The 25,104-nt window shown below is 40.0% G+C and overlaps 1 protein-coding gene across 1 annotated transcript in view; it reads left to right on the top strand.

Moving 5' to 3' along the window:
- The window catches only part of LOC128643682 (perilipin-1-like), a 369,024-nt gene that overhangs the window by 17,591 nt on the left and 326,329 nt on the right, over positions 1 to 25,104 (top strand). The window contains exons 2-3 of the mRNA XM_053696517.1: positions 22,952 to 23,016; positions 23,278 to 23,476. Coding sequence (XP_053552492.1) covers positions 22,981 to 23,016; positions 23,278 to 23,476 — 235 coding nt within the window. The 5' untranslated portion in view covers positions 22,952 to 22,980. The remainder of the gene's footprint in view (positions 1 to 22,951; positions 23,017 to 23,277; positions 23,477 to 25,104) is intronic.

The raw sequence follows: 25,104 nt of genomic DNA on the forward strand, positions 1-25,104 counted from the left end.
AGAATAAGTGCCATAAGATGCCAAAAGCACTACTATTAAAGGCAAACTATAAATTGGCCAAATATAAATTAACTGTATTACTTTTACTTTATGTATATATTTATTTATATTATTAAAAGTTGGGGTACAAAACCCAATTTTTTTCTTTCATGATTCAGCTAGTGCATGCCATTTTAAGCAGCTTTCTAATTTACTCCTATTGTCAATTTTTCTTCATTCTCTTGCTATCTTTATTTGAAAATGCAAGAATGTAAGGTTAGGAACCAGCCCATTTTTGGCTCAGCACCTGGGTAGAGCTTGCTGATAGGTTTGCTACATTTAGCCACCAATCAGCAAGTGCTACCCAGGTTCTGAACCAAAAATTGGACGGCTCTTAAGCTTACATTCTTGCTTTTTCAAATAAAGATAGCAGGAGAACAAAGAAAAAATTATAATAGGAGTAAATTAGAAAGTTGCTTAAAATTGCTTGCTCTATCTGAATCACAAAAGAAAAAAAATGTGGGTTAAGTATCCCTTTAAGTTTAGAGTACCCCAGTGCAAACTGTTGTATTTGTTACTTTATTTTACTTGCACAAAATACACATATTAATTGACTTAATTTATTTAAAGTATAAATGTATGCAGCCTGCATACATTTATACTTCAAATAAATTAATATGTGCATTTTGTGAAAGTAAAAGAAAGTAAAAACTTGCCCCTGGGTACTATAAACAACTTTTAATAATATAAATAAAAATTAATTTCTCAGCTCATATAATGCAGCCATGATGCCATTAATATAAATAGAAAGTCCCTTCAGCTTCTTCATTTTTTAATTACCCCTGATATTAGCGAGAAAGAAAGAGTCACAGCTGCTTTTTTTTTTTAAATAATGGTTAATAACGGGCACCTTAACAAAACAGCTGAGCAGCACATTTTATTGCAGGACTCGGAGCCTGCCGGTTCAGTTATGGACTGAGTCTCACCTCTGTCTGCTGGTCCACACTGATCGGCTCTAGGCTCTACTTCTGAGTTTAGGGGGTGTGTGACTGAGAGACACTCTGTCCTCCTGCCGCCGCATGTGAGAAGACTTCTGCACTGCTCCAGTGAGCGGCAAAGCGTGATGGTGACGTTGAGGGTGCTGACGTCACTGCCTGACCGCGCAATACAAGATAATGATAAATTCAAGGAGGAGGAGACTCAGGAGTGGCACACACGATCGCGCTAACTAAGCAAAGCTTAAATATAAAAAAAATTCTGTACACAGTGTCGGGGTCGGCTGCAGCCTGCGCCCTAGGTGGCAGTGCGCCCTAGGTGGCTGCTTAGCTTGCCTAGTGGGAGCGCCAGCCCTGGGCGTATGAGTCTGCTGGGAAGCAACCTCCAGAGAGGATTACGGCTCATTCCACCAGGGCTGTAGTCTCTACTTGGGCTTTCAAAAATGAAGCTTCTATGGAGCAAATTTGCAAGGCTGCAACTTGGTCTTCTTTACATACTTTTTCCAAATTTTACAGATTTGATACTTTTGCCTCGGCTGAGGCAACTTTTGGGAGAAAGGTTTTTCAAGCGGTGGTGCCTTCCGTTTAGACATGCTTGTTCTTATCCCTCCCTATTCATCTGTGTCCTCTAGCTTGGGTATCGGTTCCCAACAGTAATTAAGATGAACCCGTGGACTCACCATATCTTTGGAAGAAAACAAAATTTATGCTTACCTGATAAATTTATTTCTTCAAGATATGGTGAGTTCACAGACCCACCCCTTTTTTGTCTTTTTTCAAGAGTTTTTGACTAAACCTCCGCACCTTGTGTTGCTTTCCTTTCTCAATTTACTTGCGGTCGAATGACTGGGGTTTATGGGTAGGGAAGTGATACTTGACAGTTTTACTGTGGTGCTCTTTGCCTCCTCCTGCTGGCGAGGAGTGTTATTCCCAACAGTAATTAAGATGAACCCGTGGACTCACCATATCTTGAAGAAATAAATTTATCAGGTAAGCATAAATTTAGTTTTTTTTTGTAACCTAGAGATAAAGGCTGCCAACATAGGTACTATTTATAAATCAGAAGAATTGAACATGCACATGCTCATGCTCCGTTAAGGGTACTGTAAAATTATCTCATTTAATGTATTCCCAATGACCTATTTGCCTTTATTTTGTCATTAGAATTTCTGCTTTGGTGGGTAAAAACTGCCACCTATACTGAAAATTTTCGTTCTTCAACTTTGGCTGTAGAAAAGCTATGCAAAAAAGAGACAGCAGCAGAAATCTCAGTGGGGATGAAACACATCTCAGTGGGGATGAAAGAGAAAGACCAGCCTATCTTAAAGGGTCTTCCTGCTGCATCTTAAAGGCAAATTAAACACAAAATAAATTTCATGCACCTCTCTCTAATTATGGTTGTCACCATTTTGGAACTAAGGCTTCATTGGAATACAGTGAAAACTAGATTTCAGCACCCATGACAATAGGGAGACAGGGAATAACCTCAGCACTATGCTTATGAAGTGTTTAATCTCTCTTTAAATACAATTAATTATCAGCTGCTTGCCTTGGTACCCTGTTCTGTTAAGTAGCACTCTATATGGTCCTTCGGTGAGTAAGGGAGGTATGTAAGCATACTTGAGCAAGCTATCAATGCAGAGATTCAAGAATCTTACAAACATGGATTGGTGAACGAAGATCAACGTAGAGTGATGGCTCTGAAGAACGTCTTCTGGTTGGATGCTGAAAAATAAAAATAATGTTAATGGCATAAATATAGAGGGAGGGTAGATGTGGGAAGATAACCGTCTCTGTGACCTTAATAAAATCTAGATTATACATGCGCTAAGGTATGATAATTTGAATTTCATTACAGGACCAGAGACATGTATTTTTCTAGTTTAAAGCCAAATGAATCACAGTAAAAGGAAAGAAGCTACTCGGGAAATTGGTTTAAAGGGACAGTCAAGTCCAACTTTTAAACAACTTTCCAATTTACTTTTATCACCAATTTTGCTTTGTTCTCTTGGTATTCTTAGTTGAAAGCTAAAACTAGGAGGTTCATATGCTAATTTCTTAGACCTTGAAGACTACCTCTGATCTGAATGCATTTTGACCACTAGAGGGCATTAGTTCATGAGTTTCATATAGATAACATTGAGCTCATGCACGTAAAGTTACCCAGGAGTGAGCACTGATTGGCTAAAATGGATGTCTGTCAAAATAACTGAAATAAGGGGGCAGTTTGCAGAGGCTTAGATACAAGGTAATCACAGAGGTAAAAAGTGTATTTCTATCACAGTGTTGGTTATGCAAAACTGGGGAATGAGTAATAAAGGGATTATCTTTCTTTTTAAACAAGAAAAATTCTGGTGTTGACTGTCCCTTTAAAATAAAAAGTGTGGAAAGTAGAATCACTGGACCAATCCGCAGCTTTCAAAATATCTTGAAGGGGAGCGGAGTTCAAAAAAGCTTTAGAAGAAGAAGCTCTTCAAACAGTGAGCTGAAAAATTATTAGGGATTCCAGTCTCAAACAAGATCCATTTTTACACATCTAGCAATAGTGGAGGAAGAGACAGGTTTGCAAGGTGGAACATAGAAAATTAAAGTTGTGGAGAGGGAATTTCTGAAAAGATGAGTTCTAGTTTCGTACTCTTTGAGACATTGTACGACACAAAGTTTTGGTTGAAGAAGAAAATAAGGATAGAGATAAAGAAAAAGTATCCCAGAATGGGGTAATCATTTTGGAGTCAAAGTCTATAGCTTTAACATCAGAAACACATTGGAAAGAAAGGAGACAGAGAAGCATGGCGAATTTATTAGACAGTTGTTTAAAGGAGTCTACTCCAAAAATTTTATTGTTTAAAAAGATGGATAATCCCTTTATTACCCATTTCCCAGTTTTGCATAACCAACACTGTTAAAGTAATACACTTTTTACCTCTGTGATTACCTTGTATCTAAGCCTCTGCACACTGCCCCTCTCAGTGCTATTTACAGCATTTTAGCCAATTAGTGCTGACTCACGATTAACTCCATGGGAGTGAGCACAAATGTATCTTTATGGCACATATGAACTAGAAGTGTCTTGCAGTAAAAAAAAAAACTATAAAAATGCACTGAGATAAGAGACAGTCTGTAGTGGCTTACAAACAGGCAGACATTAATATAACAATGTTGGTTGTGCAAAGCTGGGGAATGGGCAGTAAAGGCATTATCTATCTTTTTAAACAATAAACATTTTGGAATAGACTGTCCCTTTAAGGAAAATAGAGCAATTAGGAGGCCAGTTGTTTAAAAATAAGAGTACAATGTCTACATCCTAAAATTAGGTATATTTTACTTTAGGGGGATTTTTAATTCTAATACCTTTCAATAACCTGCAAATATAGGGGTGACTTCCTACAGAAGAATTATTCAGCAACTCATGATCTGCCAAAATGGCTTAGCATGCCATATTAATAGACCTGTAAGTAAAGCCAGAATAAAAAAGGTAGACTGATAGTTGATAATTTAATTTAAATGGGCTGAAAAGGGATCCAAGTTCCGTTGATTGACCACCTGGACCAACGGTTCCAGGCATAAGAGTAACATTTCTTTGTGCCTGTGGGCCAAGCTTCTTGAATGAGTGAAGAAGCTGACTGCAAAAGGCCAGAGGACGACCAAGACCCCGAATATCATCCAGGCAGTGAGGGAAAGAGCACATTGGTCTTTTAGGGGATGGAAGGTGTGTCTGTCAGGATGTCTGGGTGAGTAGGAAGGAGAATTAAAAGGAGAAATTACATTTCTAGCAGAGAAGGGTACCAGGACTGGATTGGCCAAATTGTGGTTATGAGGAGGAGAGAGATTTGATTCCTGCAGACATAAAAAATTATTAGTGGAATTATAAAAAAAGGGAGGGAAGTGGAAGCACCCTGAGACGGCCATTTCTGAAGAAACTCATTGGTTGCTAAAGCTTCTGCATCAAAGCTCCAATTGTAAAAATGTTTTGTTTGATGGTTGTATCTGGATGTGAAACAATGCACAGAAAAAGGATCTTTGAAAGAGTAGAGTTTAAGAAAAAGGATCTTTTGATTTTCCTACCGCTGGAATCTAGAAGAAAACAAGACCCCCATTCTGCTAGGATATTGGAAAGTCCTGGAATTTATTCTGCAGAAATAGGTATATTGTTGTCCGGAAAATCGTGAATTAAATACTTTGTAATGTTGGATAATAGTTTGGATTTTGTGCCAGTTTTTAGACAGTTAAGGTATCTGACTGCTGAAACATTGTCCATAAGTAAAAGAATGGACATGGGAGTATTGGGTTTTACAAAACTTTTCACTGCTAGGGAACATGCAAAAAATTCCTTGCAATTTATGTAAAGATGTATCTCTAATGCTGACCATTTGCCTCTGGTTATGATGGAACCACAACCTGCACCCAACCGAGGTTGCTGGTGTCTGACTTTGTAATAAGATCTGGAAAGGAGCCAAGAAAACTCTCCTGTTCCAGGCCGCTATATGAGAGAGACACCAAAAGAGTTCCATTTTGGCTTCTGAGGAGAGAGAAATAGGGTGAGAAAAAGAAGAACCTTTTTGAAGGTGAGAAATTTGTAATCTTTGAATGGCTCTGTAATGGATAGAAGCAGGGAAAATGGCTTGGATAGAGGATGAAATTAACCCAAATATCCGAGCCAGAAGTCTGATGGTAAAAGAAGGTCTTTGAGGATGATGGAGATTTCCTTCTTGATGTTCTTTATTTTGTCTTTGGGAAGGTCTTGGTCTTGAAGGCAATGACGATAATTAACAAAGTTGTTTAAGTTTCTTAGATTTAGGACAAGTTGAAAGAATCCATTTTTCTTTTTCACTAGAAAAATATTTCTGAGAAACATGTTTTCAGAAGTAACAATAGGCTCAATGGCTTGTTTGGAGAGAAGGATAGAAATCTCTAAGTCTATATGATGTCTTTCTAAGTGGGAGAAGTTTATTGGATGAGGAAGACAATTCTGAGGGTGAGAGGTGAAATCTATCAAGACCCCTGTGACAGGTTGAAGGATCCAAGGATCTGCTGTAATCTGAGTCTAGTGATAAAAGAATTGAAGTCTACCTCCTATTATATGGGAAAAGATAGGGGGGAAATTGGATTTACATGCAGAGGTTTTCCCACGACCTCTGCTTCTGGAACCTTTCGGAGTCCAGGGTTCTCCCCTTTATGGGAAGAAAACTGAGGTTGAAAGCTGTTACTAATATGGTTGGGCTTGGTAGTGTTGAGATTGGGAACAATTTGAGTAGTTTGAGTAGCCGGAGAAACATCACCTTCCTTTCCCGGCCCTCCCAAAACAGCAGAATGAAGGATAAAAGGATTTTTGTACTGAAGATTTAGTTTTTGAGAAGGAAACAAGTGTTAACATATTTATGTAGTCTTTGAATGTCATTTTCCCCAAATAAAAGGCAGTTGGCATGTGATCCCAACTCGGTAGAAGCATAATCAGCAACTAAATTCCTGAGAATTTAGTGTCTTTTTTCTGTGTCCAAAGCAGTGTTAGTGTTGCAGAGGAAACAAATAGAACGTTTAGTCCATTCCTTAATTAGATAGTGTCTAGTAGGGTTTTGTTTTTAATGGCTTTTTTGGCTAGTTCAAATATTTTTGTTATGGGACCTGAGGTGTCCAAATGTTTATCCTGACATCATTTGAGATATCTGTTTGAGCCTCTCCTCAGTTTTGTACAAGGGGAACTTACAAATTTAATAATGTGATCTATTTCTGGAGTGACAGTGGAGTTGTTTGGGAGTGGAGGTTGGGAACATTCTGCTCTTAAATTAGCTCAATCTTTTTGGGGAAGCTGTTATATTAATAATAATCTATGTACTCTGCTTTAACCTGAGAAGGAAACCAGGTTATTTTTTGGTACAGAATTTAGGGTTGGCAGCAGAGTCGTAAAGCATATTTGGAGGAAGGAGATGGTGATTTCTTGCTATGTTTGCACTTGATAAACTCATCAGAGGTAGAAGAATCGGAAACCTCATGGGAAAGAACATTTTTTTGTCCTCTGTGTTCGATTTAGAAGTACTTGAGGACTGGAAGCAAACAGGTTGTTTGTTACATTTATTTGGCAGGCAAGAGGAGGAGGGCGATAGAGAAGCAGAGATATGCTTCCTTTTCTCTAACCACTGGTAGGAAAGAAAAATAAGAAAGTGCAAATAAACTTTTAGAAAAACGTTGGTAAAAAAGTTGAAGTCTGGAAGGAGAGAGAAGCAGTAAGGAAAGGTGGAGGAAAAAGATTTAATTGAATGAAGGTATAGAAAAATAGATACAGTATGTAAGAAAAATATATATGGAAATTGATAAAGTGGATAGAGAAGAAAAAAATGAAAATATAAGACCAGAAAAAATGAGTATAAATTAGATCAAATTTGTAAAACATAGTGAATAACATTTTTCCAACTTATCTGCATAGAGCAGCAAGAAGAATGAGGAGGTTTAGGAGCTGCGTGGTCAGTTTATGGTCACTATAGAAGTTCCTATTGGCTACTTTCCTCAGCAACAAGTGCTCTATTATTGGTCACTTATTGGGGTATATTTATCAATGTGTGAACGGACATGATACGAATTTGTGTATCATGTCCGATGCACATCGCTGTCAGCATTTATCATTGCACCAGCAGTTCTTGTGAACTGCTGGTGCAATCGGCCACTAGCAGGGGGTGTCAATCAACCCAATCGTATTCAATTGGGTTGATTTCTGTCCGCCGCCTCAGAGCAGGTGGGCAAGTTATGGAGCAGCGGTCTTTAGAAGGCTGAAGGCTCGCCAGAAACAAGGGGCCTCAAGCTCCATACGGAGCTTGATAAATATGCCCCATTGTGTGCATTTGTTCTGTATGTTGACATGTTCTGTTCTCTGTGTATTATTTACTGTAAAAAACTGGCCCTGTAATAACATTTAGCATAATGTGATACACTTTGATATAACTGGTGCAGTGATCTTATTATACTGGTGTATAAGTGTAAAAAAATAGGTTTAAAAATGTGGTACCCTGAAAAAAGCCAAGATATGCAATATGAAAGACTGTGAATCAGTTTTCAAGAGGATACTGCTGTAATGCCTTTCTGTCCTCTAAGGGATTGACTTGTTAAAATTTTTAAGCCACAATATTAAAGGTCTTTGGTATAGCCTCAACGTAATATGTTCCTATAATATTGTCATGTTCATGAGAGCTGGTTCAGGGGTTTGGAGCTCATGTGAGATGGTGTCAGACTTAAGACCATCTTCTGCCCCTTTTAGGCAGGATTGAGTGAACAGGCAGACAAGGCAAGTTTTATTGTACAGGAACTGGAGACTCGGATACTGGAAGCAATATTGGACAACAGTAACGTCCACAAAGGAACTGGAATCAGAAGAAGTGCCCCCTCTAGGTCCAGGAACTGTAGTGCCCACTTTAGGGGTTAGCAACTGGAGTGCCCACTTTAGGGAGCTGAGGACAGGAGTGCCCACTTGAGGCCGAAGACTGAAATGCCCATGTGAGGCAGAAGACTGGAATGCCCTTTTGAAGCTGAGATTTGAGTGCCCAATTGAGGTCGACAGAAGTGCCCTCTTGAGGCCGAGACAGGAGTGCCCACTTGAGGCCGAGATTGGAGTGCCCACTTGAGGCCAAGACTGGAACAGGATATAGAAACTGGGCAGACACCCTCTGCAGGACTTGGGTGAGTAGCTGGATACTGGTACTTGACAGATACTTCCTGCAGAACTGGGGTATTGAAGCTGGAAAACTGGTGCTTGCAGGTGCCCCCTGCAGCACTTGGTGCTGAAACAGGATACCAGTGCTCATAAACACATTGCCATACATCTAGCATTCTACGACTGTTATGGACACACACATAGACACTCTCTCACCCTTATGCACATGCTATTGGACTCTTTCCCACCCTTGCACACACAGTCGCAGATGCTATTTCCATCCATAATGCACACTCCACAGACACCCTCCTACCCTTCCATACACAACTCAGAGACACTCCCTTCCTTGCGCACACACCCCAGGCACCCTCCCACCCTTGCACACACACTCAATTGTGGATGTTCTCTCCATCCCTAATGTGCACTCCCCAGACACCCTCCTACCCTTCCATACACACCCCAGAGACCGTCCCACACTTGCGCACACACCCTAGGCACCCACCCACTATTGCACACACATTCCAGGCACTCTCACTCCATTGCACACACACAGCCCATACACCCTCCCACTTATGCACGCACACCCCAGACACCATCCACTCTTACACACATATCCTAGGCACTCTCACTCCCTTTTACACACTCACACATACCCCATACAACTACCCACTTATGCACACACACCCCAGACACCCGCCACTCTTGCACACACACACCAGGCACTCTCACTCCTTTGCACACACACCCTGGCACCCTCCCACCCATGCACACACACACCCCTGACACTCTTGCACACTCTTACACAACCCCCCCAGATACTATACCACCCTTGCACACACACCACAGACACCCTCCCACCCTTGCACACACACCCCAGACACACTACCACTCTTGCACACACAATTCTAAGATTTCCTCCCAGGGGCTGATTTTTCCTTTTAGGGTATCTGCAATCCAGGTATGTTGAGAGGTATTCCTTGAACTGGGTTCAGGGCCTTCCTCTCTGGGAGTGATGGTTCTAGTGCCAGTTTCGGAATGGGATCTAGGTATTTACCTCAAATTTTTCAGGTTCTGACCTTCAAAGTAGTATCCATTCTACTTTGGTTCAAGAGGGTCTGTTCCTAGCAAACATAGACCTGAAGGATCTGTATTTCTTGTTCCCATGATTCAGGTTTTTCTCAGGTTTCTGAGTTTCACCAACCTAAAAAGACTTTAAGTCTTGGGATACTGCGAGGGTACCTTCCTGGACAATATATAGGTTCAGGTGTCGCCTTTCCTTCGAGCAAAAGAGTCCTTTGAATTCTTGGTTAAAGGGACAGTATACACTCATTTTCATATAACTGCATGTAATAGACACTACTATAAAGAATAAGATGCACAGATACTGATATAAAAATCCAGTATAAAACTGTTTAAAAACTTACTTTCAGTTTAGCTCTGTTGAAAAGGCAGTTGGAAAGCCCACTGCAAGTGGGAAATAAGACACTCCCCCCCTCCCCCTTCTTTTGCATATGAAAAGACCCTTTACTCAAACAGCAGCAAGCTGGAGAAGGTAGCTGACGGTATTCAAATAAAACTTTGGGGCTTGGTTAGGAGTCTGAAAATCAGAGCAATGTTCTTTAAAAATAAGCAAAATTATTAATTTTTTTAAAAAACAAACTTTATGGGCTTTATAAATAGATCATCTACAAAACATTTATGCAAAGAAAAAGTGAGTGTATAATGTCCCTTTAATCTAGGCCATTGTATTAGATACAGTTTACCCCCCATGTATGCCATTTTTAAGCATGTTTTTCATTCATCATAGCATTGATTGCCTTCTACTGATGGATTATCTGTGGTTCGCTTGATTTGAATGTTATTTTATTTGAATGTGTACTGTATATCATAGAACAATGCTCTCTACATGCTTGTGAAACTGATAAGACACCATAAGAGCTTAAAGGGACACTCAGGTCAAATTACATTTTCATGATTCAGATACAGCATGTAATTTTAAACAACTTTCCAATTTACTTCCATTAAAAAAAAAAAAGTGCACATTCTTTTATATTTACACTTTGAGTCACCAGCTCCTACTGAGCATGTGCAAGAATTCACAGACTATACATATATGCATTTGTGATTGGCTGATTGCTATCACATGGTACAGGGGGAGTGGAAATATACATAACTAGAAAAAATCTACTTCTATTTTGAAATTCAGAGTAAATGCTATTGTATTGTCTTGTTATCTTGCATTTGTTGATTATGCAAATCTACTGTTTACTGGTCCTTTAAGCATAGTTTGTTCTTTCATGATTCAGAGCAGTTAGTTTTAAACAACTTTCCATTTTACTTCTATGATGACATTTGCTTCATTCTCTTGCTATCCTTTGTTAAAAGAGCAGCAATGCACTACTGGGAGCTAGCTGAACTAATCAGGTGAGCCAGTGACAAGAGGCATATATGTGCAGCAGCCAGTCAACAGCTAGCTCCCAGTAGTGTATCGCTGCTCTTGAGCTTACCTAGGTATGCTTTTCAACAGAGGATACAAACATAACAAAATAAATTAGATAATAGAAGTTGTTTAAAATTGTATGTTGTTTCTCACTAATTAATTTACTATTTTGTTTTGTTAATTTTACTATTGTTAATTTGTCCATGGTTGACTTCTAATGATTGCTCGGGCGCGATCCGATAAATGGCGTAGTTTGCGGCGCAAGCGAGCGAACCCACGTCGCCCGCAGTTTCAGCTCGCAACTCAAGCTATCCAATATGCGGCGCCGTCAGTTGCTAAAGTGGCGCAAGTCTGACAAAGTAGTGATGTCCAGAAATCTGCGTAAGTACAGATTTTTGGAGTCGCCAGTGACTTGCGCCACGTTAGAAACTGCCGGCGCCTACAAAACCTGACTAAAGTCTAAATCACCCGTACTGTCTAACACGCCTCCTAAACATAGCCCGACACGTCTAACCCTCTATCCGCTATCCCCCCTCACTAGCCTAACAACAAAAAAAGTTATTAACCCCTAAACCGCCGCTCCCGTAGCCCGCCGCAACCTAATAAAGTTATTAACCCCTAAACCGCCGCTCCCGTAGCCCGCCGCAACCTAATAAAGCTATTAACCCCTAAACCGCCGCTCCCGTACCCCGCCGCCAGCTATATTAAATCTATAACCCCCTAAAGTGAGCCCCTAACACCGCCGCCATCTATTTTAAAATTATTAACCCCTAATTTAATCCCCCTACCCCGCCGCCATCTATATTAAATTATTTAACCCCTAAAATACTAAACTATCCCTACCACTAAACCTAAGTCTAACCCTACAAATAGCCCTGAAAAGGGCTTTTTGCGTGGCATTACCCCAAAGTAAACTGCTCTTTTTCCAGCCCTTAAAAGGGCTTTTTGCGGGGCATGCCCCAAAGAAAACTGCTCTTTTACCAGCCCTTAAAAGGACTTTTGGCGGGGCTTTGTCACAAAGTAAACAGCTCTTTTGCATCTAATCTAAATCCCCCTACACCGCCGCCAGCTATAATAAATGTATTAACCCCTAATCTAATCCCCCTACACCGCCGCCAGCTATATTAAATACATTAACCCCTAATCTAATCCCCCTACACCGCCGCCAGCTATATTAACTATATTAACCCAAATTATATTAGGGTTAATATAGTTAATATAATTATTATATTATATATATTAACTATATTAACCCTAATTATATTAGGGTTAATATAGTTACTATAGTATTTATATTAACAATATTAACTCTATCTAACCCTAACACCCCTAACTAAATTCTTAGTAAATGAATCTAATTCATATTATAAACTAAAATATTCCTATTTAAATCTAAATACTTACCTATAAAATAAACCCTAAGATAGCTACAATATAATTCATAATTACATTGTAGCTATGTTAGGGTTTATATTTATTTTACAGGTAAATTGTTAATTATTTTAACTAGGTATAATAGCTATTAAATAGTTATTAACTATTTAATATCTACCTAGTTAAAATAATTACCCAATTACCTGTAAAATAAATCCTAACCTAAGTTACAAATACACCTACACTATCAATAAATTAAATAAACTACAAATATCTATCTAAAAATACAATTAAATAAACTAAACTAAATTACAAAAAAAAAAAAAACACTAAATTACAAAAAATAAAAAAAAGATTACAAGATTTTTAAGCTAATTACACCTATTCTAAGCCCCCTAATAAAATAATAAAGCCCCCCAAAATAAAAAAAATTCCCTGCCCTATTCTAAATTAAAAAAAGTTCAAAGCTCTTTACCTTACCAGCCCTTAAAAGGGCCTTTTGTGGGGCATGCCCCAAAGAATTCAGCTCTTTTGCATTTAAATAAATATACAATACCCCCCCCAACATTACAACCCACCACCCACATACCCCTATTCTAAACCCACCCAAACCCCCCTTAAAAAAACCTAACACTACCCCCCTGAAGATCTCCCTACCTTGTCTTCACCACGCCGGGCCGAACTCCTCATCCGATCCGGGCGATGTCTTCCTCCAAGCGGCAAAGAAGAATTCTTCATCCCGGCAATGTCTTCCTCCAAGCGGCAAAGAAGAATTCTTCATCCCGGCGATGTCTTTCTCCAAGCGGCAGCAACGTCTTCTTCCTTCCAGCAGCATCTTCCATCAAGCGGCATCTTCAATCTTCTTTCTTCCGGCCGACGACTGAACGACGAATGAGGTACCTTTAAATGACGTCATCCAAGATGGCGTCCGTCGAATTCCGATTGGCTGATACGATTCAGCCAATCGGATTGAACTTGAATCTGATTGGCTGATTCAATCAGCCAATCAGATTTTTCTACCTTAATTCCGATTGGCTGATAGAATCCTATCAGCCAATTGGAATTCGGCGGACGCCATCTTGGATGACGTCATTTAAAGGTACCTCATTCGTCGTTCAGTCGTCGGCCGGGATGGATGCTCCGCGTTGGCGGAGCGAAGAAAGAAGATTGAAGATGCCGCTTGATGGAAGATGCTCCCGGAAGGAAGAAGACGTTGCTGCCGCTTGGAGAAAGACATCGCCAGGATGAAGAATTCTTCTTTGCCGCTTGGAGGAAGACATCGCCGGGATGAAGAATTCTTCTTTGCCGCTTGGAGGAAGACATCGCCCGGATCGGATGAGGAGTTCGGCCCGGCGTGGTGAAGACAAGGTAGGGAGATCTTCAGGGGGGTAGTGTTAGGTTTTTTTAAGGGGGGTTTGGGTGGGTTTAGAATAGGAGTATGTGGGTGGTGGGTTGTAATGTTGGGGGAGGGTATTGTATATTTATTTAAATGCAAAAGAGCTGAATTCTTTGGGGCATACCCCACAAAAGGCCCTTTTAAGGGCTGGTAAGGTAAAGAGCTTTGAACTTTTTTTAATTTAGAATAGGGCAGGGAATTTTTTTTATTTTGGGGGGCTTTATTATTTTATTAGGGGACTTAGAATAGGTGTAATTAGCTTAAAAATCTTGTAATCTTTTTTTTATTTTTTGTAATTTAGTGTTTGTTTGTTTTTGTAATTTAGTTTAGTTTATTTAATTGTATTTTTAGATAGATATTTGTAGTTTATTTAATTTATTGATAGTGTAGGTGTATTTGTAACTTAGGTTAGGATTTATTTTACAGGTAATTGGGTAATTATTTTAACTAGGTAGATATTAAATAGTTAATAACTATTTAATAGCTATTATACCTAGTTAAAATAATTAACAATTTACCTGTAAAATAAATATAAACCCTAACATAGCTACAATGTAATTATGAATTATATTGTAGCTATCTTAGGGTTTATTTTATAGGTAAGTATTTAGATTTAAATAGGAATATTTTAGTTTATAATATGAATTAGATTAATTTACTAAGAATTTAGTTAGGGGTGTTAGGGTTAGATAGAGTTAATATAGTTAATATAAATACTATAGTAACTATATTAACCCTAATATAATTAGGGTTAATATAGTTAATATATATAATGTAATAACTATATTAACTATAATATACTTAGGGTTAATATAGATAACATAGCTGGCAGCGGGGTAGGTAGATTAAATTAGGGGTTAATAATTTTAATAGAGATGGCGGCGGTGTAAGGGGCTTACATTAGGGGTTAATACTATTAATATAGGTGGCGGCGGTGTAGGGAGGGCAGGTTATAGGGCAAAAGAGCTGTTTACTTTGGGGCAAAGCCCTGCAAAATGCCCTTTTAAGGGCTGGTAATAGAGTTTATTACTTTAGGGGGATTAGATTAGGGGTTAATAATATTAATATAGCTGGCGGCGGTGTAGGGGGATTAGATTAGGGGTTAATAATTTTTATATAGGTGGCGGCGGTGTAAGGGGTCAGATTAGTGGATAGATAAGGTAGATTGCAGCGGTGTAAGGTGTTCACATTAGGGGATAGATAAGGTAGATGGCGGCGGTTTTAGGGGTTCACATTAGGCGATAGATAAGGTAGATGGCGGCGGTTTTAGGGGCTCACAGTATGGGGTTAGTTTATGTAGATGGCGGCGGGGTCCGGGAGTGGCGGTTTAGGGGTTAATAACTTTATTAGGGATTGCGGCGGGGGATCGCAGTTGACAGGTAGATAGACATTGCGCATGCGTTAGGTGTTAGGTTTATTTTCTAGCTAGTTTAGGGGGCTCCAATAGTCAGCGTAAGGCTTCTTACGGCTGCTTTTTGTGGCGAGGTGAAAATGGAGTAAGATTTCTCCATTTCTCTTGTTAAGTGTATCCAGTCCACGGATCATCCATTACTTATGGGATATTAACTATTCCCCAACAGGAAGTGCAAGAGGATTCACCCAGCAGAGCTGCTATATAGCTCCTCCCCTAACTGCCATTACCAGTCATTCTCTTGCACCCAACGAATAGATAGGATGTGTGAGAGGACTGTGGTTATTATACTTAGTTTCATACCTTCAATCAAAAGTTTGTTATTTTATAATAGCACCGGAGTGTGTTATTCCTTCTCTGGTAGAATTTGAAGAAGAATCTACTTGAGTTTTTCTATGATTTTAGCCGGAGTAGTTAAGATCATATTGCTGTTTCTCGGCCATCTGAGGAGAGGTAAACTTCAGATCAGGGGACAGCGGGCAGATTAATCTGCAAAGAGATATGTAGCAGCTTATTATTTTCTGACAATGGAATTGATGAGAAAATTCTGCCATACCGATATAATGTAAACTCAGCCTTAAATGCAGTAGCAGCAACTGGTATCAGGCTGTCATGTATGTATATTTTACACTTCAGTATTCTGGGGAATGGCACTTCACTGGAATTATACTGTATGCATAAAACTTTAGCCTAATTTGCAGGGACTAGCAACAGGCTTTTTAATAACACTCAATTTATTAATGTTAAACGTTTTTTGCTGGCATGTAAAATCGTTTAATTTTCTGAGGTACTGGGTGAAAAAATGTTTTGGGCACTATTTTTTTCCACTTGGCAGTCGTTTTATTTAATTTATGACAGTTTACTGATCTCTCTCACTGTTATGTGTGAGGGGGAGGGACCTTTTTTGGTGCTTTTGCTACGCATCAAAAAATTCAGTCAGAAGTTTATTGTCTTCCCTGCATGATCCGGTTCATCTCTACAGAACTCAGGGGTCTTCAAAACTTGTTTTGAGGGAGGTAATCACTCACAGCAGAGCTGTGAGATTGTAGTTGACTGTGATAAAAAAAAACGTTTATTTCTGTATTTTTTTTTTTTTCTGCTATCAGGGTTAGTTATCCTTTGCTAATGGGAGCAATCCTTTGCTAAAATTGTGTTTTTTACAAAGATTTGATGCTATAACTTTTCAGTTTATTAATTTTCAACTGTCATAACTTTTTCTGTGCTTCTTATAGGCACAGTACGTTTTCATACTATAGTAAATTACTTGAAAAGTATTTCCAAGTTGCTAGTTTATTTGCTAGTGTGTTAAACATGTCTGATTCAGAGGAAGATATCTGTGCTATATGTGCTAAAGCCAAAGTGGAGCCCAATAGAAATTTATGTACTGACTGTATTGATGCTACTTTAAATAAAAGTCAATCTGTACAAATTGAACATATTTCACCAAACAACGAGGGGAGAGTTATGCCGACTAACTCGCCTCACGTGTCAGTACCTGCATCTCCCGCTCGGGAGGTGCGTGATATTGTAGCGCCGAGTACATCTGGGCGGCCATTACAAATCACATTACAGGATATGGCTACTGTTATGACTGAAGTTTTGGCTAAATTACCAGAACTAAGAGGTAAGCGTGATCACTCTGGGGTGAGAACAGAGTGCGCTGATAATATTAGGGCCATGTCAGACACTGCTTCACAATTTGCAGAACATGAGGACGGAGAGCTTCATTCTGCGGGTGACGGTTCTGATCCAAACAAACTGGATTCAGATATTTCAAATTTTAAATTTAAGCTGGAAAACCTCCGTGTATTACTAGGGGAGGTGTTAGCGGCTCTGAATGATTGTAACACAGTTGCAATACCAGAGAAAATGTGTAGGTTGGATAAATATTTTGCGGTACCGTCGAGTACTGACATTTTTCCTATACCTAAGAGACTTTCTGAAATTGTTACTAAGGAGTGGGATAGACCCGGTGTGCCGTTCTCACCCCCTCCGATATTTAGAAAGATGTTTCCAATAGACGCCACCACACGGGACTTATGGCAAACGGTCCCTAAGGTGGAGGGAGCAGTTTCTACTTTAGCTAAGCGTACCACTATCCCGGTGGAGGATAGCTGTGCCTTTTCAGATCCAATGGATAAAAAGTTAGAGGGTTACCTTAAGAAAATGTTTGTTCAACAAGGTTTTATATTGCAACCTCTTGCATGCATTGCGCCTGTCACGGCTGCAGCAGCATTTTGGTTTGAGTCTCTGGAAGAGACACTTGAATCAGCTCCATTAGATGAGATTACACACAAGCTTAAAGCCCTTAAGTTAGCTAACTCATTTATTTCAGATGCCGTAGTACATTTAACTAAACTTACGGCTAAGAATTCCGGATTCGCCATTCAGGCACGCAGAGCACTGTGGCTAAAATCCTGGTCAGCTGACGTTACTTCTAAATCTAAATTGCTTAATATACCTTTCAAAGGGCAGACCTTATTCGGGCCCGGGTTGAAAGAAATTATCGCTGACATTACAGGAGGTAAAGGCCATGCCCTGCCTCAAGACAGAGCCAAACCTAAGGCTAGACAGTCTAATTTTCGTTCCTTTCGTAATTTCAAAGCAGGAGCAGCATCAACTTCCTCTGCACCAAAACAGGAAGGAGCTGATGCTCGCTACAGACAAGGCTGGAGACCTAACCAGTCCTGGAACAAGAGGAAGCAGGCCAGGAAACCTGCTGCTGCCCCTAAGACAGCATGAATCGAGGGCCCCCGATCCGGGAACGGATCTAGTGGGGGGCAGACTTTCTCTCTTCGCCCAGGCTTGGACAAGAGATGTCTAGGATCCCTGGGCGTTAGAGATCATATCTCAGGGATACCTTCTAGACTTCAAATTCTCTCCCCCAAGAGGGAGATTTCATCTGTCAAGGTTGTCAACAAACCAAATAAAGAAAGAGGCGTTTCTACGCTGCGTACAAGATCTTTTATTAATGGGAGTGATCCATCTGGTTCCGCGGTCGGAACAAGGACAAGGGATTTACTCAAATCTGTTTGTGGTTCCCAAAAAAGAGGGAACTTTCAGGCCAATCTTGGATTTAAAGATCCTAAACAAATTCCTAAGAGTTCCATCGTTCAAAATGGAAACTATTCGGACAATTTTACCCATGATCCAAAAGGGTCAGTACATGACCACAGTGGATTTAAAGGATGCTTACCTTCACATACCGATTCACAAAGATCATTACCGGTATCTAAGGTTTGCCTTTCTAGACAGGCATTACCAGTTTGTAGCTCTTCCATTCGGATTGGCTACGGCTCCGAGAATCTTCACAAAGGTTCTGTGTGCTCTTCTGGCGGTACTAAGACCGGGAGGAATTGCGGTAGCTCCGTACCTAGACGACATTCTGATACAAGCTTCAAGCTTTCAAACTGCCAAGTCTCATACAGAGTTAGTACTGGCATTTCTAAGGTCGCATGGATGGAAGGTGAACGAAAAGAAGAGTTCTCTCTTTCCACTCACAAGAGTTCCCTTCTTGGGGACTCTTATAGATTCTGTAGAAATGAAGATTTACCTGACAGAAGACAGGTTAACAAAGCTTCAAAATGCATGCCGTGTCCTTCATTCCATTCAACACCCGTCAGTAGCTCAATGCATGGAGGTGATCGGCTTAATGGTAGCAGCAATGGACATAGTACCCTTTGCACGTCTACATCTCAGACCGCTGCAATTGTGCATGCTAAGTCAGTGGAATGGGGATTACTCAGACTTGTCCCCTACTCTGAATCTGGATCAAGAGACCAGAAATTCTCTTCTATGGTGGCTTTCTCGGCCACATCTGTCCAGGGGGATGCCATTCAGCAGGCCGGACTGGACAATTGTAACAACAGACGCCAGCCTACTAGGTTGGGGCGCTGTCTGGAATTCTCTGAAGGCTCAGGGACAATGGAATCAGGAGGAGAGTCTCCTACCAATAAACATTCTGGAATTGAGAGCAGTTCTCAATGCCCTTCTGGCTTGGCCCCAGTTAACAACTCGGGGGTTCATCAGGTTTCAGTCGGACAACATCACGACTGTAGCTTACATCAACCATCAGGGAGGGACAAGAAGCTCCCTAGCAATGATGGAAGTATCAAAGATAATTCGCTGGGCAGAGTCTCACTCTTGCCACCTGTCAGCAATCCACATCCCGGGAGTGGAGAACTGGGAGGCGGATTTCTTAAGTCGTCAGACTTTTCATCCGGGGGAGTGGGAACTTCATCCGGAGGTCTTTGCCCAAATACTTCGACGTTGGGGCAAACCAGAGATAGATCTCATGGCGTCTCGACAGAACGCCAAGCTTCCTCGTTACGGGTCCAGATCCAGGGATCCGGGAGCGGTTCTGATAGATGCTTTGACAGCACCTTGGACCTTAGGGATGGCTTATGTGTTTCCACCCTTCCCGATGCTTCCTCGATTGATTGCCAGAATCAAACAGGAGAGAGCATCAGTGATTCTAATAACGCCTGCATGGCCACACAGGACTTGGTATGCAGATCTAGTGGACATGTCATCCTGTCCACCTTGGTCGCTACCTCTGAAACAGGACCTTCTGATCCAGGGTCCCTTCAAACATCAAAATCTAATTTCTCTGAAGCTGACTGCTTGGAAATTGAACGCTTGATTTTATCAAAACGTGGTTTTTCTGAGTCAGTTATTGATACCTTAATACAGGCTAGGAACCCTGTTACCAGAAAGATTTACCATAAGATATGGCGCAAATACTTATATTGGTGCGAATCCAAGAGTTACTCATGGAGTAAGGTTAGGATTCCGAGGATATTGTCTTTTCTACAAGAAGGTTTAGAAAAGGGTTTATCCGCTAGTTCCTTAAAGGGACAGATTTCAGCTCTGTCCATTCTTTTACACAAACGTCTGTCAGAAGTTCCGGACGTTCAAGCTTTTTGTCAGGCTTTAGCTAGGATCAAGCCTGTGTTTAAAACTGTTGCTCCACCATGGAGTTTGAACTTAGTTCTTAATGTTTTACAGGGGGTTCCGTTTGAACTCCTTCATTCCATTGATATCAAGTTGTTATCTTGGAAAGTTCTGTTTTTAATGGCGATTTCCTCGGCTCGAAGAGTCTCTGAGTTATCTGCCTTACATTGTGATTCTCCTTATCTGATTTTTCATTCAGACAAGGTAGTTCTGCGTACTAAACCTGGGTTCCTACCTAAGGTGGTCACTAACAGGAATACCAATCAAGAGATTGTGGTTACATCTTTGTGTCCTAATCCTTCTTCGAAAAAGGAACGTCTGCTACACAATCTAGATGTAGTCCGTGCCCTGAAATTTTATCTACAGGCAACTAAGGATTTTCGACAAACGTCTTCCCTGTTTGTCGTTTATTCTGGTCAGAGGAGAGGTCAAAAAGCTTCGGCTACCTCTCTCTCCTTTTGGCTTCGTAGCATAATACGGTTAGCCTATGAGACTGCTGGACAGCAGCCTCCTGAAAGAATTACAGCACATTCTACTAGAGCTGTGGCTTCCACTTGGGCCTTTAAGAATGAGGCTTCTGTTGAACAGATTTGCAAGGCTGCAACTTGGTCTTCTCTTCATACTTTTTCCAAATTTTACAAATTTGACACTTTTGCTTCTTCGGAGGCTGTTTTTGGGAGAAAGGTTCTTCAGGCAGTGGTTCCTTCCGTATAAAGAGCCTGCCTGTCCCTCCCGTCATCCGTGTACTTTAGCTTTGGTATTGGTATCCCATAAGTAATGGATGATCCGTGGACTGGATACACTTAACAAGAGAAAACATAATTTATGCTTACCTGATAAATTTATTTCTCTTGTAGTGTATCCAGTCCACGGCCCGCCCTGTCACTTTAAGGCAGGTAATTTTTCCATTAAACTACAGTCACCACTGTACCCTATGGTTTTCCTTTCTCTGCATGTTTTCGGTCGAATGACTGGTAATGGCAGTTAGGGGAGGAGCTATATAGCAGCTCTGCTGGGTGAATCCTCTTGCACTTCCTGTTGGGGAGGAGTTAATATCCCATAAGTAATGGATGATCCATGGATTGGATACACTACAAGAGAAATAAATTTATCAGGTAAGCATAAATTATGTTTTTTGCCACGTAAGTCCTTACGCTGCATATTGGATACCAAACTGCGCTGGTTTGGTATACCTGCCTATGGCCCAAAAAACTACGGGCGACGGCAGAAATATACGCGCGTAACTTCTAAGTTACGCCGTATATAGGATACCAAACCAGTGCAAATATTGGCGTCGCCGGCTTTTGCGGGCGACGATTTTTATCGGATCGACCCCCTCATTTATAGTGTTTGGTCACCCCTGCTCTGATTGTATATGGTTTAGCACTGGCCCTGCATTACTTTAAAGAGAGCCTTTGCTTAGCATGGATGAGATCCTTAACACCAGGGGCATTTAAACGTTTTATTTGGTGAGGTGGGCCAGTCACTAATGGCAGGATGTGACGCATTACGTTATATTCACACTTTTGTTAAAGGTAACACCTCAAAATGAAATTACATTAAGATATTTTAGTTAGTCGTTTAATTAATTGCATATTTAATTAGTAACTATGTACCACTCAAATTTACAAAATGTGGTAGACAAACACACGGGGCAAGATTGCAAGTTGCGCATTATGATTTTTCCGCCACGATATGGTCTTTTCGCAATCAATTTCCATTGTGCAGCTATTGCGAGCGCGCATTTCCCTTTTACGTAACAATCCTTTCCGCGCTCGAATAGCTGTAGTTAACAGTTTTGTGCTACATAAAAGTTTCAAGAAACACTTCCAAAATGAATTACAAAGTACAGTTACACTCATATTAACACTGTCTAATAAAAATTTGAGATTGTGGGTGTTAGAAAAAAAAGCCAATGCAGGGATTTTACATTAAAAGACATAAACAAACATAGAGAAACATGGATTTATATGTATAGACATATGTTTAACTATGAAGATAAAGAAAATATTTTACATTACAATCTTATGCACATTAAACAATATCTCAGAGGGATTTTCAAAGAGATTTTCGCATATAGATCTCGAGATATATAGACATATATATTCATATACATAGCTCTCTATAAATAGATATATCAGTCCAAAAATCATCACATATGTAGAGAAATGTTTATTTATTAATAAATAGAACCGTTACGAAAACATTTTCGCAATATGAAATAATCGCATTTTCATTGACATTTTTCGATGAGAATACGTCAAGGGCTTTGCGCAACATATTAGGATTTTTGTGTTTTTTTCTATTTGTCTTCTCTATTGACTTCTATGGGGAATACATGAACGCTATTTGGCTGTTTGCATTACTCGGCTTAACGTGCACACAAAATAAGTTACTTTTCAACTTGTAATCACTGTGCAAAAGCCATAACGCGCTGTTTTCAAAACTGATTTGCCGCGCGACTTGTAATCTTGCCCGCAGTTAATTACATAATTACTGATGTCTCTTTACTGCTCAGTGGTGCTGACGGCAACACAATAAACCTTGTAGGGATGGATGTGGCTCGTGAGTTTGGAGTAATCTTTACACTATTAGTTGTTACCATCTGTGTTGGTAAAGTTAATCCATATTTCCACCATTTTATACTAAATAATTATTTTTCTGTGCTATTTTTTATGCTTTTCTATTTATTTTGTAAAACATTGATCAAAATGTCCTACTACCAGTTAGTATATGTAATATAATACAATATACTCTCTTGCAGGGTTACACTGTTGGGGTTAGCACCCAGATATGGACAATAACAACCAAACTGAGGAAATCCAGCAGGTAATTATTATTATTATTGTTTATTTATAAAGCACCGACAGATTCGGCAGCGCTGCCCATGGGTACAAGGATAACAGTACAGTGGAGAAACAATACGATAAGACACAAAATTTTACAGACAAATACAGGGGGAATTGAGGGCCTTATTCTCATGGGAACTTACAATCTAGACGAAATAGTAATATGAAAACGTGTTTAAATAAATAAATGCTTGATCAACTAAAATAGTGAATCTGCTAATGTTCTCCCTTCTCTCCATAGGAAAGTGTAATCCGTCGGGTTACCAGGCTCCCTCTTATCTGTTCAGCCTTCCAGATCCTATCATTTGCTTACCATGATGTGAAAACAGTAAATCCTGTGGTGGATTTTTTATTTGATGTTTCAGAAAGAAGTATAAAGGGAGTCAGTCGGGTAGCTGCAATGGGGTTGTCCCCTTTCCTCAACGTCTTAGAACCACAGAGTGAGTATAAGTTACTGGTAGTACTGGAGTGCTAGACCAAGAGGTTATGCTCTAGAGCTGGCTATGTGCACAACACTGACACATATTAGACAGGTCCTGGTTATTGGGAAGAAATAAGGATGGAAGATTAATTGAGTGAGAGAAGCACACCTGTGTTGACGAGTAATAAACCTGATGAGTAGAGAACGAAGCAGGTTAAATAAGATGGAGCAGGTGAAATTATTCTGGAGGGAAACAGCACTGTTTGATCTGGGGGCCTAATAAACAGTTTTATAGCCGCTGGATGATGTGACTGATGAGGTTGATGACAACTGACGTATGGCAGAAGACAGATACAGGAATCTGTAAACGCATGTATACATCTGACACTGAGGGGCTTGTTTAGGAGTCTGGAAATCAGCACAATGTTTTTAAAAAATAAGCAAAACTAAAACAAAAGCACCTTTTAGCCTATCTAATGCAAACTTGCGGCTAGATTACGAGTTTTGAGTTATTGTCACCGCTCACTTACCTACAGCGCTGGTATTACAGGTTTGCAAAAACCCAGCGTTATCAGGCAATATGTGAGCGTAAAGCAAAATTGAGCTCCATACTGCACTCCAATACCAGCGCTGCGGTGAGCTGGTTTTACGTGCTCGTGCACGATTTCCCCATAGACATCAATGGGGAGAGACGGCTGAAAAAAAGCCTAACACCTGCAATACAGCAGCGTAAAGCTCCGTAACGCAGCCCCATTGATTCCTATGGGAAAACTAAATTTATGTTTACACCTAACACCCTAACATGAACCCCGAGTCTAAACACCCCTAATCTGCCGCCCCTGGCATCGCCGACACCTACATTACAATTATTTACCCCTAATCTTCTGCCCCAATGTCGCCCACCACCTACATTACACTTATTAACCCCTAATCTGCCGCCCCAATGTCGCCGCCACCTACCTACACTTATTAACCCCTAATCTACCGCCCTCAATGTCGCCGGCACCTACACTTATTAACCCCTAATCTAGCGCCCCCAATGTCGCCGCCACCTACCTACACTTATTAACCCCTAATCTGCAGCACCGAATGTCGCCGCCACTATGCTAAAGTTATTAACCCCTAACCCTAAAACCCAACTTTAATGTAATTAAAATAAATCTAAATAAAACCTACTATTAATAACTAATTCCTATTTAAAACTAAATACTTTCCTGTAAAATAAACCCTAAGCTAGCTACATTATAACTAATAGTTACATTGTATCTAGCTTAGGCTTTATTTTTATTTTACAGGCAAGTTTGTATTTATTTTAACTAGGTAGAATAGTTAGTAAATACTTATTAACTATTTACTAGCTACCTAGCTAAAATAAATACAAATTTACCTGTAAAATAAAACCTAACCTGAGTTACACTAACACCTAACCTTACACTACAATTAAATAAATTACATAAAATAAATACAATTAACTAAATTACAAAAAAAAAAAACACTAAATTACACAAAATAAAAAATAAATGATCAGATATTTAAACTAATTACACCTAATCTAATAACCCTATAAAAATAAAAAAGCCCCCCCCCCAAAAAAAAAACCCTAGCCTAAACTAAACTACCAATAGGCCTTAAAAGGGCCTTTTGCGG

Source organism: Bombina bombina, unplaced genomic scaffold (genome assembly GCF_027579735.1).
Source record: "Bombina bombina isolate aBomBom1 unplaced genomic scaffold, aBomBom1.pri scaffold_403, whole genome shotgun sequence".
NCBI lineage: Eukaryota > Metazoa > Chordata > Amphibia > Anura > Bombinatoridae > Bombina > Bombina bombina.